The sequence below is a fragment of the Melanaphis sacchari genome, unplaced genomic scaffold (assembly GCF_002803265.2).
Source record: "Melanaphis sacchari strain LSU unplaced genomic scaffold, SCAv2.0 Contig123_pilon_pilon, whole genome shotgun sequence".
NCBI lineage: Eukaryota > Metazoa > Arthropoda > Insecta > Hemiptera > Aphididae > Melanaphis > Melanaphis sacchari.
Genome location: NW_020270491.1, coordinates 866,984 through 887,779, shown reverse-complemented (window position 1 = coordinate 887,779; position 20,796 = coordinate 866,984). Strand labels below are relative to the sequence as shown.

Genomic DNA, 20,796 nt, shown 5'->3' with positions numbered 1-20,796 from the left:
GCGACCACCGCGTGTTGGATTTAAGTGCACGCCGCAGGGAAGGGTAAGAAAAAAAAAACACGTTTCGTCGTCCTCGAGTCTTACCGATCAGGTGCTGCGTGCGCAGGTTAATGCAACAACAACGACAACACAATATTCTACACTCACGCGTTTATACAATACTTTTCAATACGTTATTATATAGGGTAGGTAGGTACTCGAATCACTCGAAATAAGTTCAGATGTCGTTGGCTAGACTTGATAAAAAAAAAAAAAAAAAAAAACACCAGAACAGTTAAATATTATTTTTTTAAACTTATAACTTATACCTACCTCCTACTCATTATTATTTGACGATTTAGTATTTAAAATTTACTGTTTTATTTATTTATCAATAGCATGTATGATGCCCAATATAATACAATTAATTACAAACGATTTGGTACAAATACATATTAATTTATCGAGATTAAACTTTTATACTGGACAAAAAAATGTATGCTTGTATTAATAATTCGTATAACTAACAGAATTAAATGCGTAAAATACAATTATTCTAATAGATTATCTGTCATAATCTAAATAACGCGAGTTACTCAGTGCTCTAACGCATAATCTGATCAACTGAATTATTGATACCACAATTAGTGTCATGAAAAGGAGTGGCAAAGGAAAAGTGACATCTTGAGAAACGTACAGGAATTCTTAAGTTAGTTTTAGAAAGGAGAGATAGAGCATAAATGTGTTTAGTTACCTATCAATCTTCGCAAGAACTACAAGTTATTAGCTGTTAGGTACGTGTCTATCTATATTAATGAGTTAAGCCCATGTCGATTTGTTACAGAGAAATAATTAAGTGGTATTTATTCAATTTTTAAAACGAAAGTGACTGATGATAAAATACGACTTTGTACTCGATCTAAAAATAAGGAGTCTGTTTCTGTTAACACATTCCGTAGAACAGATGTTTATTCCAATGTGGACCAAACAGAAGAGTAGTATACCGTTTTAAGCGAGGACAGTTTAAAACTCTTCAAGGTACGAATTATAAAACAAAATCATAACCAAATTTGTTATGTATATACCAGAAGTATTCAAACTGTGTTTTATGTCTCCAACTTATAAAAGGCGTCTCTTGTGTATGCAAAGTAAGCAAAATATCCTCTCTTGTGTTAAGAGAAGAAAAGTAATAACTTTATTATGATGGTGTGATTATTTTAAGTGGCGTTACGATAAATAAAAACTATAATCATATTGTCAATGACACATTGACACGAATGACACGTGCCATTAATCGATATACCTATAATGTACATTATAATATTAAATAAATACAATTATAAACATACTAAAAATATTATTTAATTTTGTCATTCATAATTTAAGAAACGTCAATACGATGTAAAAATCAAAGAGACGAATGAGCTATGGAAAAAAAGTTTAAATACCAGCTCTGTCATACCGATAAACTTTAATCGTAAACTTAAATCTTAATTTAAATTGCACGCTTAAACAAATTAAAATTTAGACAAAAAAAAAAAATGATGCATGATTAAAAATCAAAATAAAATTTGGTGTATAATATGAATCAAATGTATTTCTGATATTATATCAGTGATTAAGCTTCTATATATATATATTATAATAGCAACGCACGTCTATAGAAATTTGAATGAAATAATTTAGATGCTTGTACGACTTTACTATACTATAGTGTTTAGAACAAAAAGATGCCTAACCGAATCGAAGTGAAATTATTAGGTACTACTGCTTAGAATGTAGAATATAATATGTTATAATATGAATAACTCGCAAGTTCCACAAAATTATATCTACATGTATATGCGTATGCATGTGTTAAATTGATTGGGCGCTGATGGAGAATAAGTAACGAGTTGACAACGTATTCTGCGTTAATTAATGTGATCTACTAAGACTGAATAGCACATCATTATGCGGGAGCGGATCCACAGGGATATCGAGTTGTTAGTCTATATTATATTATAATTTCTCATAAAATTATACGTACAGTATATAGAAGTATACTAGACACTCGAAAACAACAATTAATAATTACGAGCAATTTACAACGGCTGTAGTAATCATTAATTACCATTTTTCGGCGTGACCGGGGGGGGGGGGGGGGAAGGATAACTCCCCGACACCGCGTACACAATAATCAACATTATAGTTTTCAACGTTGAGCGAACTGTTTGTCCATTTATGTTCACAAGAAACGAACATTAAGCGACATGCGATAGTCGAAGATACAAATCCCGTAATTTATACTGAATCACTCCATTACGGATTTAGATATTTACATATTATCAGAGATTAAGAGGCGCATTGCTGCATATTATACATAAAGCATGAGTCTTATAACATTTATTATAACGACTGAATATACTATTTGATGTTAAATGTTTAAAATATATATATATAATATATACATATACTATACGAATAATTGCTACCCTTCGTCACTAATAATGAACTCTAATGTTTTTTATATCGTATTATATTATACGTATGAAGTAATAAAAACATAATACATGTATAGTTGAATTCACTTAACAAATGATGTAGGACTTAATAAATTGTAACCCTTTTTTTATATTATATGATATAATGTATATCATATATTTATATTTAAGGAGTAATAAATCGATTTTATCACGATTACGTTCGCGGCGTCATTTTTCGTAGAATTCCTAAAAATTGAATAAGAAATTTTTAATTCAGTAAGTCTATGTAAATACATAACTCATAACTCTTAAATATATAAATAAATGAAGCGTTTCTTGACTATTTTATGTCGTTAGAATCATTTAAAGATTACATAAATATTATAATATAATGTATGCAATGTGGACATTTGATCCCCTACATACTTTGGGCCTTGAATAGTTGGATATAACTAATTATTCATTACGTGACCACATACGTCATCACACATTTACATAATATATTTTATATAGTTTAAATAAAAAGTGGGTAAGTAACAATCACCTAATTGCTGATGTACAGTAGGTTTCAAGAGAAAATTTAATTTTGACCCCCTTGCAACTAATCAATTAAAAGAAATTTACTTATAGAAATTAAACCAAAGTTGAAAATTGAAGTTTTTACATCTATGAAACATATATTTACATACACACACACAAAACAAATAAACAATTTTAAAATTAATGTATTGTTTGTTCGGTTATAAGAATCTAAAATGTCAATAACTATTATGTTTTTTTCTATCTTTTTTGGATTATCCGCCTTGACAAATGTAAATACAATGATAATTGATATTATTTAAACACCTATTTAATATAATTATTGTAATCGGGAGCAGACGAACATTTAAAGATTACACAATATTTATCTTTTGGTTATTTGTTAGTAAATTATGGTAGACGTAACTATCATATAAGAAGAGGACAAAGATATTCGTAATGTACGCAATACAAATATTTATCTTATACATTTTTGAATATTGTACAAAAAAGTATTATGTTTATCGCTTAGTAGTTGTGCTTATCGGTAAATTATCATTTAGTGATAATTTTATTTCAGTACATGTGTACGAAAAATAAATATATTGTACTTGTATAATTTATATATATATACACTACGATAAACAAACTAACAAAAAGAGGAAAGGTAGGTTACTAAGCAACTATATAATCTTTATATATTATGAAAAACAATTCAGAGAGGAAACAGCATATTATATTACAGAGCATATTTCACGATAAATTGTTTGATATTATTATTGAAGTAATTTATTTTACCATAAATGCTAAGTAATGGAGTAATCTATGATAGGTTGAAGACATTTTTCTTGAAAACATTGTATTTGAAAATGTTATTATGTAGGTTTATAAAATTTATTGATATTTACGTTTAAAATTTCAAATTATCACAAATAATATTTTTAAATCACAACAAAATAACTGAAATTGTTATTTCTTATTCGAATATTTAATTTCATCAGAATTTTAACTTAAAATGTTTATAAAATAAATATTTTTTTAGTACCTACTTACACGTGTTTAATATTTTTTTAGATTTGTTGGATACATAATGCATTATAATTTATGAGAAACCTTATGCTGCATTTTCAAACCATATAACTTTAAAAATTGAAAATTTCAACACTGTTATTTGATTTTTTTAAGTAATTCAAAAACAAATAACTATTGATGCTTAAAATGTTCATTAAATGTTTATGCTAAAATTTCTTACAAGCTATAATTAACTAATTATTTTGATTCTTTATGTACTATTTATAGAGATTTTTTTTAGTTCTTATTTTTATAAAAAGCTACACAAATTTATTATAAAATTCCATAAAAGTTGTTCATATAGATTTATAAAAATATTTAAAATGCATAGCAAAATTTTTTTTTTATGAGCATTAGAAGTTTAAAGTTTGATATAATTCATCAGAATCATGAGTTATTTACAGATTATTTTCTAGGTGGTTGAAAAGTTATGAAATGTGCAATTTTTTTTAGGAAAGGGTTAAATATTTAATAAAAAATTCGTCAATAATAATTTATACTGAAACCAAAAAGTCAAAAATATATAATTCTAATTTTTTTTTTTTTTTATATATATATATATATTTAAATACAAATTATGAAAAAATTATATACCATTTTAACTATGTATAATAGCAATATTTGTTATTTATTTTATAGTTCAATTACATTATTTGCAAGGACATACACTTTTACGTACATCATTTAATTTTAAAAATACTGATATTTTCAAATGCAATATTTTCGTAAAAAATTAATTCAACCTACTGTGTATTACCAATAGTAAAATAAATTACGCATTACCTAACAGGAATATCAAAAAATATGATATGAAAATATACTTAGTGTTTAGTTGGTAAACAGTATCTACTCAGACTCTTTTTTCGTGTACTCGATATCTGATTAAATTCAAATTTAACCCGTTAATTTTAATATAACCTTCTCGACACCAAAGGTATAACAGAGCTAAGTATAATTTTAATGAAAAATCATCAATTATAAAAATTATAAAAGATAATTTTTTTGAAAGTTTGACGTATTCATTTTATATTTTATTATTATTTGACTGAAAAAATGAAATGGATATTATTTTGTTTTGTGACAATATTTATACAAACAGATACAGTTGATACAAATCTTCATAAATATTATTCTCGATGGTTTTTAGCTGTAACTCGTTTGTGCACATTTACTGTTTTTACAACTCTTTTGCAAAAAAAAACACACTATGTGTTTACTGTTTATGTAACATTTTCTTTTTTACATTATAACAGGTTTAGATCTGTCTGCACAGCAATATTAAAAATGTGCGTGTGTTTTATTGACATTTTTAAAACGTTGATTATTATTTTATTAAATTCAATATGATATATTTTTGATATAAGTTAAGTGATCAAAAGTTTTATTTTTGTATTCATTTTACTTATATTTTTTTTTTCAGATAAAAACGTGTTGAATGTGCGCATACAAGTTGTAAACATTGTTGTGATTAGTGATTATACTTTAAGTTTACTTAAAAACTTTTACAAATAATTTTATCTGAATGCGTTTTGTTTATGTTGATAGCGTGGGCCAAAGACAGAAAGCAAACAGTACAATAACATTTTATTTCTTATTATACATATTATATTTAACTATTAGACTATGAATTTCTTTAATTAATATGGAATTATGTATGTGTACGGTATGATACACGTAGAAGAGCTTTGAATCCTTGACTTCACCCCTTCCTCGTGGATCCATCACGTGATTATGCGTGTATTATGTATAGAAATTATATTTACAAACAAAATTACACATTATGCAGATAAAATATATATATTTATCAATTAAATAGGGTCAATAAATAAATTTATTAAACGGATAAAAAGTTATCATATTTAAATACCGATTCTATCTTGGATAGTGTTCTTAATTACTTATCAGGGTTGGTGAAACTATTGCTCATTTGTATATCTTGATCGTTTAACAAATATTGACTTTTGGGTACAAAATTGTCCAATTTTTTCAAAATCGATTCTGGAATTTCTCCAGCTACCATTCTTATTTATAAATTTAAATGAAAAAAAATATATTTAAAAATTAAATTTAACAGCTAAATTTGTTAAACTTACTGTAGTATATTCTCTGGAAAGCAACAATTTACAGATTTGATAACATGATATAAATATGAATTGATTTCTGGTTTAAGATTTTGAATCATTTTCAAATGCCCATTATTGATAAAAATCCGCCGTGCTTTGAAACTTTTTGGTAACATCTAAATCAAAAAATGTAATATTTTGTTATAACTTTTAATGATAATGATAACAATAATATACTTATTGATTTTAATACAATTAGCGGAAGCGAAATTAAATAGATAAATATATTAAAATTTAATTTAACAGGTTAAATACATTAAATATATAAATATAGTTATAAATTATAATAGATCAATGTATAATCGAGAAAAAATAAAACAACAACAAAATAATTTGCATTAATATAGATAAAGTGATATCAGAAAATTAATGATATAGATTATAGATTATTATAGAATAAACATAGTTTATTGGAAACTTAAAGTGATGCTTACCTAATTATTATATGATAGATTGATGTAAAATTTAAATTAATGATTAAACCAAGTGTAATATGAATTAATATGAAAAATGTAGGCATCATAATTGTTTCAAATTGATATGTATTAAAAAGGTAACTTTTATATTATAATGTTACATAAAGATTTAAATTTTATGATAATTTTCGTTAAAATTTAATATAATTTATGTATAAATTACATAATTAACGAAAAATACTTTGCTAATTTTAAGAAGTACGTCTATCATTATTTGAATAGGAATAGACGGTGTTAATAGTTTTTCTATAACAGAAAAATCTTCGCATTTGTTTAGTATAATTTGAATGGCATTTTTGCATTTACAATGGGCCTCATGCGTCGAACTTGTGTTATTATAAACCTGAATAAAAAAAAGCCTTATTGATAATAACACGTCATACGTCATATGCATATGGCTTATTGTTTGTATAATAGATTTAAATATTTTTTTCTCACATCAATCATAGCGCTCATGGCGTGGCAAGTAAAAATGGATTTCGAATGTTTAGAACTGTGTTGACCTATCATTTCTAATGTCCAAGCTGTACTGGCTTTTAGATAATCGTCGTCTAAATCGCTTTTCAGGATGGCAGTCAAATGTTTCAATACCTGAAAGTCAGAAACAGTTCACTTAACATTTTTATATGTACTATATAAGGTATATATCAAGATGATTAATACATTTCACAGAATGGTCGATTAAAATATTTACATTGATTTACACTGCACGAAAAATATAATTTCGTAATTTTTATTTATTTCATGTAAATGTATACAACTAGTATTAATGATTACAATTAAATTAGAAACTTTAAGTGTAATAGATAATATTTGATTAACTAAATCCATTAAATTATTTAGAAATATTTATAATTATCACTGTTCAGCACACACAATACCATAACGGTTAAGTTAAATAAATAAGAAAAATTTAATTTCATAATGTAGGTACAAATATAATAATATTATTATTAATTTATAGTAAACATAATGATTATTTTACTATTTTTTAAAATATTAATTTGGATTGATTAATATGATAATTAATAATTATATTTAGAAACCTAAATAAATTGATGTATGTATATTTGTGATAAAACCGTGAGTGACAAATAAGATCATTTTGAAACATTTAAATTACCCGCGTATATTGTTGATATTGAAATTAACGAAATTCCTACTTGTAAAAATTATTTGCTAAACATTAATTTTATATTATGTATGATTATAAAAAATCACATTTATAAGTTTATCTAATTTCTTTAAATATCTATCTACGCGTAAAATAGCTAAAATTGAAAAAGTCCAAATTAAATATATAAATAATATGATTTATATGATTTATGAAACTTTGAATTTTATTTATGTAAATATTAAAATGCGTTTTGCTAGTGTTTGAACTTTGAACCATTTTGTACATGTATTATTATATATTTATATAGGTTTATCTAATAAAATAAAGTATAGTAATGTAAACATTCAAACCTTGGACTTGATAACAGCAGTCGCGAGTAATGGTGACACGGAGGATATGCATCCCAACGCGAGTATAGCTGGAGTAGAAGGATATTCTTTGCTTTTCAAAATTACATTTAACAATGAAACTATTCCACCAGTAGTCACGATCATCTTCGAAATCTAAATAATGTACAAGATAATATACATACGTATGTTCAATATTTTAAACTCGAGTTAGCTGTAGTTAGACACTCGACTTTTATACTAAAAAAAAGGAAGTATTTGGTGGATTATACATTTATTTAAAAAATGATCGAACCATTGAACGACCGTATAAGTAATAATTAATATATATTAAATGTGCGATCGTACTTGAATGGAATGCTTAACTATTTCGTAAACGACTTCGGCCGAATTAAAACGTATAGATTCAACGGGATGCGCCATCAGTAGCAATATTTCTGGAAATAGATTTGTCTCGACTACTATTTCGGTTAAAGACAACGAGTGTTTAGCAATATTTTTCATCAATGCTAACGCATTCACCTAAAATAGTTTAATATTAAGAATTAATATAGAAATATTAAAAAAAAAAATAATAATATAATGATTAGGTATAACAAAATAAAAGCGAATTTATTCAATACAATTATTCTGATATTGTAAGACAAAACTAAGTGTGCTTATAATTTATAATATGTTATAAATTATTATAAATTATTATTTTATCATGTTTTAAATAACATTTTAAAAAACTAAATGTAAAACATTTTACATAAAATATAAATTAAAATATTTATATTTATAAATCTTGATTATAGGTTTATATAAAAATTAGATAATAAATAATAAATAGGTACGTACGTACCTTATAAATATTTATTTAAAGAATAAATATGTATAATTATACAATATAATACATTTTAGCATATTTAGTAGATACCTTATATAATATAAAGTAGGTAGTTAAAATAAATTGATTTAAAATTTACACAATGATATGATAAAAAACATTCAATATGATTTTTGTTGCCATACTTAACTATATACCTGAAGTTTGACGTCTGTAAAATAATCAGTCGATAAAAAAATTATCACGTTAGGTAAAGTTTGCACATCCACAATTTGTTTGGCTAGTTGTTGGTTGTGTTTGGCTATTTCGCTTAATGTAGACAAACCATATAATTTAAGATTGTGTCGTTCCTCTCTTAAGCTTTGGACAATTTGAGGCAGTATACCTGTACATTTAAAAACATATATGTAATAACATTATCAGATCAAAGAAACTGTATGAATATTAACTAAGTTTGACTAAGTCGATCTTAAAAAAATATACTTTACTAAGAAACTAAAGATTGATAACAATTTAATTCACACTTAAACAAAGTTTATTTAAAACAATAATACAATATAGATATATTATAAAAAAAAATACTGATAAATTGATTTAAGCAATCTTGAATATTTTACAATCAAAAATTTAAATTTTTATGCTGTATTTTTACTCGGTAATAAATTATTTTTTGACTAAAACATTTCGAATAATTGTTTACAGTTTTATTATTATGTCAACGTTAGTTTTTACTTTATTATAATATGCAATACCTACTATGGTAAGTATTGTTTCTAGGTTATAAACATAGTCTAGTTACAGCTAATAAGATAAAGTTTAATATTTAAAAATATAACTGTAAATTATAGTAATTACTAATACTAATAAAAAATCTTTAAAATTATAGTTGCATCTGTCGTTTACTTAATTTAGGAGCGGATAGGTTTGTGCGGTAATTTTTTTATGACATTTTTGTCATGGTTCTTAACTGTTTGTAGTCTTAGCCTAACAAGGCGTCCAAGAAGACACGACCAAAATTTACTAAAAAATGTATACATGATTGTATGTTAATATTTTATGCCTGTATCTATACATTATAATAAATACTAAGTTAATACTAAAATTAATTTTTATATTTTTGAAATGTATTGAACATGACTATTGTATTCAGAACATTATCGATAAATACTATAAAATTTAATTTAAATAATGTTAGAAAGAGTTGTTAAATCAATTTTATGGTTCTGTGTAGTGTGGTATTCGTGACATTTTCGTGTGTATCCTTTTATTCCTTTTATAAACATTTACCCTAAAACAAAAAAGTGCTTACCCGCCCTTGATTTAATCTACTTGCATTTCAAGTTGACAGATAGCTTATGATAATTTGAATTAATACTAGTACCTACCAGATTTTATGATGACTTGTGAAATACTGGGGTCTTGACCAGCTATAAAACTTATTGCTTGCAAAGCTACTTCTCTGACTAGTACGTCTAAGTCCTTCATACATGTTAAAATAGCGTGTATTCCGTCACATTCGTTTACAATCATTTCAGAGCAAGACAAGTGTTTACTTAGATTCCGAATGAGATTCATGCAATTCTTTTTGTAACATTTCTATTGCAGTAAAAAAACGAATATTATGTAAAAAATAATCATAATACTTAGTTATTTATAATACAACATTAATAAATCCAGGTTAATTTATTTGTAGCATTATATAAATTATTGGTATAACAAGACAAAACACGTCCGTGACTGAAACTTTGTTTAGTGGCGATGGAACATGACTCCGAAGAAATAAATAAGACCAACTTATACAAAAATATACCTATTATGTATATATATATATTGGTATTGCGTAAATTTTAGTTTTCCGTTATTATATTTTTGGTTTATTTTAATTATTAAGAAAATTAGTACAAATATATTTTTGACCACTCTTCGCAAGTAATAACAAGAAGAAATTTGCTACCAGAAATATCAATATTGAAAATTGAAGCATTTTTGATAATCGTTGTTTAGCTAGTATCTTACCAATAAATGAGTATTATACAGTATACATTATATAATCCAAAATACTGAGCTGTACATAAAAATATTACTTAAAATTATTGTTTTTTTTTTTTTTTTTGCTTAATATTTAATGTTATAAAATAATAAATATTCTTGAATTAAAAAATATCGGTTTAAGAATCAGAATTTACTAAGAAATACTACCTGGGGAACAGTTTTACAAATTTTAAATTGGATATTTAAAAATTATACTAACTTTAACTGTATAAAATCCCCCAATAAACGTTATGAGAGTTAAAATATTAAATATCAAGTATTATTAATATTACGTTGATAGTTTTTAAATTATAAGAAATAAAATCGATTTTATGAAATCAAATGTATAGCAAGTAATTTAAATATTTTTTCGTGATATATTTTACGCGTGTATCACACAAATACGTGAGAGTTAAGTTTAATGCACATTATAATCAAACATCGTTACCGAAAACAAGTTAAGCATAAGATAGTTGGATTAATTCTATTCGAAAAAATTATCATAGATAAATAAAAATAATAAACGTATCATTAAAAAAGCGCTTAAAGCTAAATCATTTAATTTTTTTTTTAATGTGTTATGAATTATTTAAAAAAAAATTCAAAGCAAAAATGTTCGCTTAAATAGTTAATAAACAATACATTATGGTTTATGGCTATTTTACAACTTTTCAAACTAAATAACATTGCGTTTTTATAAATGTTGATGTAGTAATATCTATTAATATTTGATATTTATATCATATATTATTATTATTGACTTTTAATATCAACTTACCAACACAGAACAGTACGAATAAGTTTATTTTATAAAATATAAGCAATACTTTAAATTTAATCAAAATATTTTTTTTAATCAATTAAAGTATAATAATATAAGTAATAAATTAAAAGTTTAAATTCCCTATGAATATTTGTTAAGTACAAAAATAAATTAATATTGTTTTTTATTTTTTTTTTTTTGAATTTCAATTTTTGCTTAAATTTAAACTAATATCACTATGATTTAGGTTTACATTTAAATTGTTTTATTTTATTTCAACAAATAAAAACGTAATACATTTTGTACTAAATTTTCAAATATTAGCTTTAATTGAAAAAAATTATGAATATTCCCTTAGAAAACAATTTAAAAATGTATGTTTTTTGATCAATATTTTAAAAATATAAGCTTTTTAAACGCTTATAATAAATTGTAACTTATTATATCTTAATTGATATAAGTATATAACTATATAAAAATATATTTTGTGGTTATGTAGAGTCTTGTACCTATTAATTTTTCAAACCTTTTACTCAAAAACAAAAATTATATTTATGCATTAATACAAAGAAAAAATAATAATATTCAATAAAATATACTGTGAAAAATTCTAGTCTTTACATCACTCTACAATTATTAATTTTTAAATTTAGTTAAAAACAAGTTTCGCTTAAAAAACACTAATTCCTGATTTTTCTAATTATTTTTATTTTTATTTTTCATAGTTATTTTAGCGATTATTAGAACGGTCTTTTAATCTTCCAAAGCATAAATTAGATTTAATTTATTATCAGGCTTCATGTTCAAAGTTAAAATGCAAAGCATTATTCCTACAATCAAAAGCGCGATTGAACATCTCAAAATACATTATTGAATAACCAAAGAAATCTTTAGATACTAAGAAACCTGGAGTAAACTTTTTTTTTTATACAAGATAATAATAACTAATGAGAGTTATAGACTATAATAATCAAAAAAAGGTCAAATGGACTTATATGCTCATCTTTATCCGCATACTGACCACCTCGCTGTCCATATTATTAGTAGTATTACTAGTATTCATCTATAGGTATATACAAAAAAAAGAAGAAAAATTGGTAATCTTGAATCATATATACGATGGTCATTCCTGTTTAAACATACTTCATATCATAAATTATGATAAAGAAGACTAGAAACAAGCAATATTTTAAAGAAAATGTAAAGAGTGCTACAGTAAGTTGGTGAGACACAAGTACGAATAAATCAGTAAACTAATTAAATAAAATTTTCTTCTTGCATTTTACAACATTTAGTTATTACCTGTTCATACGTACGTTTTCGTTGGCAATCTGTCCAAGTAATTTTTTCAGTAGATTGTCAGCACACAGTATTTGTTTGGCACATTTTTTGCTATTACCAGCCAACATCGTCAAGCCCAGCACCGCGTTCACCCTCACCTCTGGGTCGATATTGTCCAACAGCGGCTGGACTATTTCAACCGCGTTACACTTACTGAGGCATTCGACGTACTCCAGTTTGGCCGCATGTCCCGCGAAGTTTTGCACAAAAGTTAGTTGACTTTTGGCGTAGGTGTCGAATACTTAATGTTTGTATATTATAATATATATTATAGTAAATCCACGAATACAACCCGCAAATTACCAAATTATAAGCTCTAAGAATGTATAGGTACAAATAGATCGATTAAACTCAAAATGTTTATTTTAGCTCTTAAAAACAAGAACATTTTGTAAATCTTATAGGATAAACAAAGAATTATGAAATGTAAAAAATAGGTAGGCAAACAGTTACAATACAGGAGTCGAATGAGTCAATGTGTTATATTTAAATTTAAATACAAATTATTGTATACGATAATACATATAAATGACACAGTGTGTCATGCTAGAAATTTGTTTATCTATTTGTAATACTAGATAGGTTGAATTCAAATTTGAAAAAGATATTACATTTACATATCAAGGCCCGGACAAATGACATAGTTTATTAATATAAATAAGAAAAATAAAAATGTAAAGTTTTATTTTTAAGTTATTATTTAAGATGAATAACATAATTTATTATTTTTCAAACTGAAATTGAAATATTTCTATTAAAATTTAAAACTATTGAAAAAAATATCAAAGCTATTTTGATATTTACTTCTATTGCTCAAATACAGTTTTGTACTCTACTAATCACTGTCTCTGAAGCAAAAAAAGTTTTTAGTGAGTTAGGAAATCAACTTAAAACTTGTTTGAAAACCAACTTGACTTAAAATTTAACTTCAATAGTAGGTATAATAAACGACTAAGCAAAAAAAAATAAACAAGAGAAAAAAGCTCAATTGAGGAGCGACAATGCAAAATGTACCTACTATTTCCATTTTTTGCTTTTTTAAGAAACATTGATTTTCTACAGTAGGTAGCTTATCAAAAAGTCATAGTAAAAATCTAAAATATTCAAAAAATGCATAAAAAAAACTGAACTTACTTATGATATTTGTTTATATTTAAGTTTAAGTTTTGGTAAATTTAAACATCATTTTTTAAAGTGAATCGTGACAAAATGTAGTATTTCTACTACTTTTTTTTTTTTTTATTAGCTTTTAGTATGTAACTATAATAGCTCAACAATTATTAAAATTTCTACTACTTATTAGTTCGTTTTGTCAAAATTCAATGAAAATAGTACATTTTGATATAATTTTACCTAACCCTAATAATAAAATATAGAATTCATTAAATTCAAGTTAAATTTGATAGCTTAATCTTAATTATTTGATAAATTGGAACAACCATAGTAAGTTAAACAGTTTATAATCTAGTAATAATATAAATAAAATATTAAACACAACACTTATAATACAAAATCAACTATTTTTATTATTCAAATTAAAGTATTTGGAGTAATACCCAAAATACATTTAATATGAATTTATCTTTTTTTCAATTTATTCTACATAATATCTGCCTATGTATTTACTATGAAATCAATTAAAAAAAATAAATAAAATATAAAATTGTTTTATTTTATTTCTTGATATAGGTACCTCCTATTACTACAAATTATTAGGTATCGTAGTAATAAAAAGGGCATACAGTATTTATCTACTATTTAATGATTTAACAATATAATTAAAACTTAAAAGTCTTCTATAAGTAAAGTCGTATACCAATAAATTTATTTTTTCATACCTCTAATCATCTTGACACTTTTTGAATAGACTCATTATAATCCATTTCTTCTGTTTTTAATTTGACCACATGCGGCCATTTTAATGGTTCTCGAGTTGAACATTTTAATTAAGTTGTTGCAAATAAAACATTAATATTGTACATAAAAGTATCGGTTATTATAACAATTGACTTTGCTGTGCATGTACTCTGTACTCACATCTCGCATAGTAGGTGAAGTATATTATCATAATAACACGATAGTCATCATAGACACTTTTGGAGCGAAAAGTTTGTGATTAATATTCAGTGCCAAAACTTATAGGTACTGAATTTTATCAGTTGCACCAACTAGTAAATAAAATAAAATAACGAAGTCCCATATTATATCACAATTAAATAATTAAAGCAAAAACAATTAAAATTGAAATGTCATTAATGTCAATAAAATCTTTTACACTGGGAAATAGTACGTTTTGCGAATAATTGATTTGATATAGATACATTTTAACATGGGAAATATAACGTTTAGCTTCAACCTGGAAATAGTACGTTCTGCACATAATTTAGGAAACAGTAGGTACGTTTTGATTTAATATTTATTAAGTTTACACTAAATAGCATGGGAAATAGTACGTTTTCATGTAATTTTGAAACAGTTCTTTTTGATAAGATTTTAGCAATGGAAATGGTGCGTTATGCAGAAATCATGAAACTTTATGATCAAATATACACTGGAAATAATACGTTTTAGCCAAATCTGACCACGAAATTCGATTCCGCGCGGTTTTTACTATCTGAAATTTTGATATTTTTGGCAATAGTAGGCACGTTTTGCATCGTCGCCCCTCAATTACAAATGAAAATTGAAATTAAGTAATTATTTAATACTAAATAATATAATATGTGTTTATTTACATATTGTACGTAATCTATAACGATACACCTTAATTTGAATATTTATATTTTATTTCATTTTTCATTATTTATAAATAATTTTTTGAATATTGTACACAAGTTTATAATAAACAACAACTAAAGAAGCTACAACATTTAAGTTTAAGGTGGTAAAATACCATTTCGTAAAAATAAAAAAATAAAAATGATAGAATTAAGTTATAATATTATTATTAATATAAAGAGGCTTGGATTTATTCACAGTATCGTGATCATGTGAACGGCTTGCGTATAACTTATAAGTTAATAATTATACAAACAACGTGAATAAATTTGTTGTTTATATTATATAAATAGATTAAAACTAATCAAAGTATATTTTGCAAAATATCATTAAAAGTAGTTATGAATGATATAGAGATTAAAAAAAATTCAAAACTTATGAATAATATTTTTGGATAATTACTAAGTACATAGTAATTACCTAAGATAATTGTTAAAATTTCTAATTTCATCCAAATTTAAACTTCAATTATCTATGAAAAAAAACTGTGTTAATATATTTTTTAGGTATTTAAATTTCAATATGATACACTTTTGATAACCTAACCTTGAATTTAATTTTTAATTGCCAATTAAATTCACTCTCCTACCAGAAAAGATGCTGAATTTTAAAATAGAAACATTTTTACTGCTCCAAAAAGTGATGACAGACAAAAAAAACACATAGTAAAATCAATACATTCATTGCTGATTAGAATCTAAAATAGATCTGATAGTTATACAATTATTTGTATCAATATTAAACTTCAACTGTACTTATAAATACGACTATTGGAAATTATTACGCGAGTTTTTATTACTGTAGCAGTTTAAAAATATATTTAATGAAAATCTATAATTATTATAATTTTTTTTATTGACATCAGAAGTTTAAATTTAAACAAAATCGGATAATTAAACGAAAAATAAATTATAATAATAATTTTTTTCTACAGCGTTTTTTATTTTGTTATGGATATTCTTGCGTAAGATATAATATATTCTACATGCATTTGATGTAGGTTAGGTATTCAATTATAATTTTCATAGGCCATATAGACAATATTTATTTTAATTGTAAAATAATTATTAATTGATTTAAGATTTTTTCTTGTATTTTAGACTAAAAGTCATGAGAAATTATTTATCCTATAAGATTTACCGTTTCTCATTTTTAAAACCTCTCTACTTTAATAACCGTTCAAAGTTTAATTGAAATATTTTAATTTTTATATTAAAATTTTCCAATATATTTAAGAAAAAAATCCAAAATTCGGACATTTGCCAGCAGTAGTCGTAGTAAACTAGATATTCGTACTTTTACTGTTACATATTATATTTTTATGGTCTGGGTGAATTTAAGGCATACCTGAGGGACTTGTCTCTGTATCATTATAGCTTAGCACCTCTAAAAGTTAATACGGTTGGAAGTTCTTACAAGTGACGTAGTAAATAAAATTCACATAAACGTACCCAAGTTCTAATAAAATAAAATATGTTCATATACTAATTCCTACATATTAAATATAAAACATGATAATAAATAAAAAAATATATACCTAATAAATAAGATAAACTTCAAACATGTCATTTTTTAAATTTTAAAAATAAAAATATATTCCTAGAGAAAAATGACGAAATTTCGATACAACCTATACGTATACACTATGCACAATTAGTAGTTAAAACAAATTTTCTTTCAACTTTAGTAAGATTTATAGAACAGGACAAATAACTTAAGAATGTAAGTTTATGGATTTTTGTAATGTATGCACTTACATGATATGTAATTACATACTTGCCTAGTATTTTTTTTTTTTATCAAAATTTTTCAAAGCCTTTTAAATAAACTAAATAATTTTTTATTTTAATTGTCACATAAGAATTTTTGATGGAGTCTTTTTTTATTTTAAAAATAATTAATTAATATGTTCTTTTTTTAATATATTTGCTCAAACATTTATTAGTTATTACATACAAATAACTCCTAGAGTCTTAGCGTTAAACAAAGAGAGATGGCATAGTACCTATATGTTTGTCAATATAGTAAACCGACAATAACTAAGAAAAAAAAGAAGAATATTCACTACAAGGTTAAACCACGAATATTGTAAATTTCATATGTAGTCACATACGAGCATAATATTTAATATTAAATCGTTATTGTAGTTATATCTACGCCGCATACATCGTTAGGTTATGATGGCATTCGTGTAGCAGCATTGGCGATGATATGGTGTTATTCAGCTTCTTGGTCACCTTTCCCCTAAAAAAAATGATTGGACAATTTCCAAAAATAAAACAACTATTTTGCGCAAATGAAATAAATAATTTGATAGGTGTACAACAAATAATTATGTTTGAAAAATATGTTACTGATACAAGTTAACAGTAAATCGCCAATTATTATTACCTATTCTAATAAATCATTTTCCATGGTAGATCACTCGCTATGGCTACTACACGAATGCTGGGACCTAGCGTTCATTATACAAAAATTTTTTTACTATCTTAGTAGTATAATTTGGACCATAAGCGCAAATTCACCTTCAAATTTCTTTAACATTTTGTTTCATCATTAATATTAACATTGCTTTCAAAATTATGGAGCACAGTTAAAAACGTAAATCGTTCCTGGCACTAAATCTTTATGTATAGTTTATTGTTAATGAAGAGTTACGCTCGTGAATAGACAGTAGCCGAAGAAATTGGAAAATAAATGTAAATTTTACTAACTTAAATAACTGGGATAAACAATTTTTTTGTGATCATTTTAAATTCTCGTACAACGAAAAATATTGGGAAGCCATAATTTCTTAATAAGGGGTTTTAAACCTCCCTAGCGCCTATGTGATTTTGCACTTATGGTTATTAGTTATTACTATATGCGATGCGATATTATCATCTATTTACATCGTTGTTGTTACTTTTTTGTACGTAGTAATTCGAAGGCGGACTCATATCGTTAAAATATGACTGGTATATATCTCTCGTTCGGTTTTGATTTTATCGAATAAAATTAGTTGTTAATTGTTATTTTATCTGCAGTGTCTGCCGGTGTCTGGTGACCTTAAATAATAATTCAAAACAACAAATACATAATACATATTATATTATATAAGAATAATCGGTTTTACATGGAAACTTTTGGAACGTTGTCATGGTCGCAGATGATTCTTTGGTGCCTACTTTATTATTATAAAATATGATTATAGTTGATGAAGAATATAGATAAAACTAGGATCGATGGGATAATAATAATATTTCATTATGTTATTGATTATACAATGATCTGGTCTGGTATGTCATTATCATACACTCATCTCTAATATTATTTATTTTATAATGACACTGACATAATATCATAAGTTTTAGTACCTATCGAGTTTAAAAGTTAGAACGTAAAATGTACTCTAAACCACAATGAAATTGTAAACTGGTGCAGTGGGCAGTGGCCTATGCGGGATTTATCAATTTTAAGGGGGAGGGGGTAAAGTTTTAATAAATGGAAATTAAGTACCTACTTATCTATATTTTTAATTTTGTATTATTATTTATAATAAAATATTATAATATATATGTCATAGTATATTCGTATAATACTATAATCAATGTATTTTATAATACATGTATATTATCATGGTTATATAAATTTTTGTTTTAGTTTTTAATGCTGATTTGTTTTAACTCTTTTACTTAATTCTAACATGACCAATGAGATTGTAGTGTTTATCTTTGTCCATCTATCAGGTGTATTAATCAGGAAATTATCAATCTAAAAAAAAGTTACCTGTTACTTTTGTCAATAATTTCTAATTTAACAAAAGCTACTTTGTATAGATAGTAACTGAGTTACTGAACCAATAATTTTTAACGTACTCTATTCTAAAATAGTACAATTTTTGTCAATTTTAGAGTTAAAATAATACAATTTAAAAAAAAACACACTATTATTAAAATTCAATAAATATTCTCTATAAATATAAATAACTAATTATCAATTATAATTAATAAAATAGATAGTATCACAAAAAAAGTACGTAAAATTTATTTATTTTTTGTATTTACCTATATAAATTAAGTATATTGATTTTTTTGTTTTTAGTAGCTAATTAATTATTAGTAATTTTTTCTTACTTACAGTTGATAATGTAGTAAATCAAAAAAATAGATTAACACCCTCTTATGTATATATCTGCACACATATGCAGATACATATATAAGGATTTATATTATGAAATAAATTGACTTACCCTTGTCTGACTGTAGACTTAACAGCAATTGAATGCACCCAGTGTAGAAAAAGTGGATAGGTGTGATGTTAACTCACTCAAATATAATATCAATTAAAATAAAACACAAATGACATAACACTTACATTGAATTAAGTAATAGGTTTATTGTTTTTAAATTAAGACACGAATAAGCATTTATTTTACATGAATTGGCTCTAAACGTATGTCCATCACCAAAGGCGCACGTAGGGAGAGTGATGTCGCGCCCCAGAGCCCGATGGTTGATGGGTGTCTCCTTTGGCCGATGGTGTAATAAAACTATACAATGGTCAAAGGACATAACAGTGTCTGACCACATATGTTCACTATCGAGTGAACGATTTACTGGACACATGTGCGACTATGTACATGCAAGGGACTATAATGATGCCACCACCATAGCGTTATATGTGGCTATCATTACAATAATTTAACCGACAAATTTAAAATCAAAATATATCACTAATTTGAAAATTAATGAAATGCAAAAGTATTTAATTTATGTAGAATTATATTCCATAATATTATAAATATATTGTACTGGCTTAAAATAATAACCTAATTATTAAAATATAAGGTCTGTTTTAAATCAAAATTTATCATTTTGTTTAGTTTGGCCAAAAAGACCGATGACACCTCTCACGTGATTTTAGAGTATGCCACCAATGACGGATTCAATATTCAATTTTTTTTTTTTTTAATTAA

General features: G+C 24.8%; 1 protein-coding gene across 1 annotated transcript; it reads right to left on the bottom strand.

The window, feature by feature from the left end:
* Window positions 1–5,928: 5,928 nt before the first annotated feature.
* Window positions 5,929–18,778, bottom strand: LOC112590977 (sperm-associated antigen 6-like). Its single transcript, XM_025334596.1, has 10 exons — window positions 18,745–18,778; window positions 13,037–13,302; window positions 10,312–10,522; window positions 9,124–9,311; window positions 8,446–8,619; window positions 8,101–8,253; window positions 7,072–7,224; window positions 6,815–6,976; window positions 6,128–6,273; window positions 5,929–6,055 (listed from the first exon to the last, which is right to left on the bottom strand). Exons 1-10 carry the CDS (start codon window positions 18,776–18,778, stop codon window positions 5,929–5,931), a joined length of 1,614 nt encoding a protein of 537 aa, XP_025190381.1.
* Between the last annotated feature and the right edge of the window lie 2,018 nt (window positions 18,779–20,796).

Excerpts from the sequence above, each read along its gene's own strand:
- LOC112590977 (XM_025334596.1), bottom strand. The coding sequence starts at position 18,778 with ATGAGTCCGCCTTCGAATTACTACGTACAAAAAA. Across the intron at positions 6,977-7,071 it reads CCATGAGCGCTATGATTGAT|GTTTATAATAACACAAGTTC; the intron begins GTGAGAAAAAAA and ends TTTTTTATTCAG. Across the intron at positions 6,056-6,127 it reads TTTCCAGAGAATATACTACA|AATGGTAGCTGGAGAAATTC; the intron begins GTAAGTTTAACA and ends TTTATAAATAAG.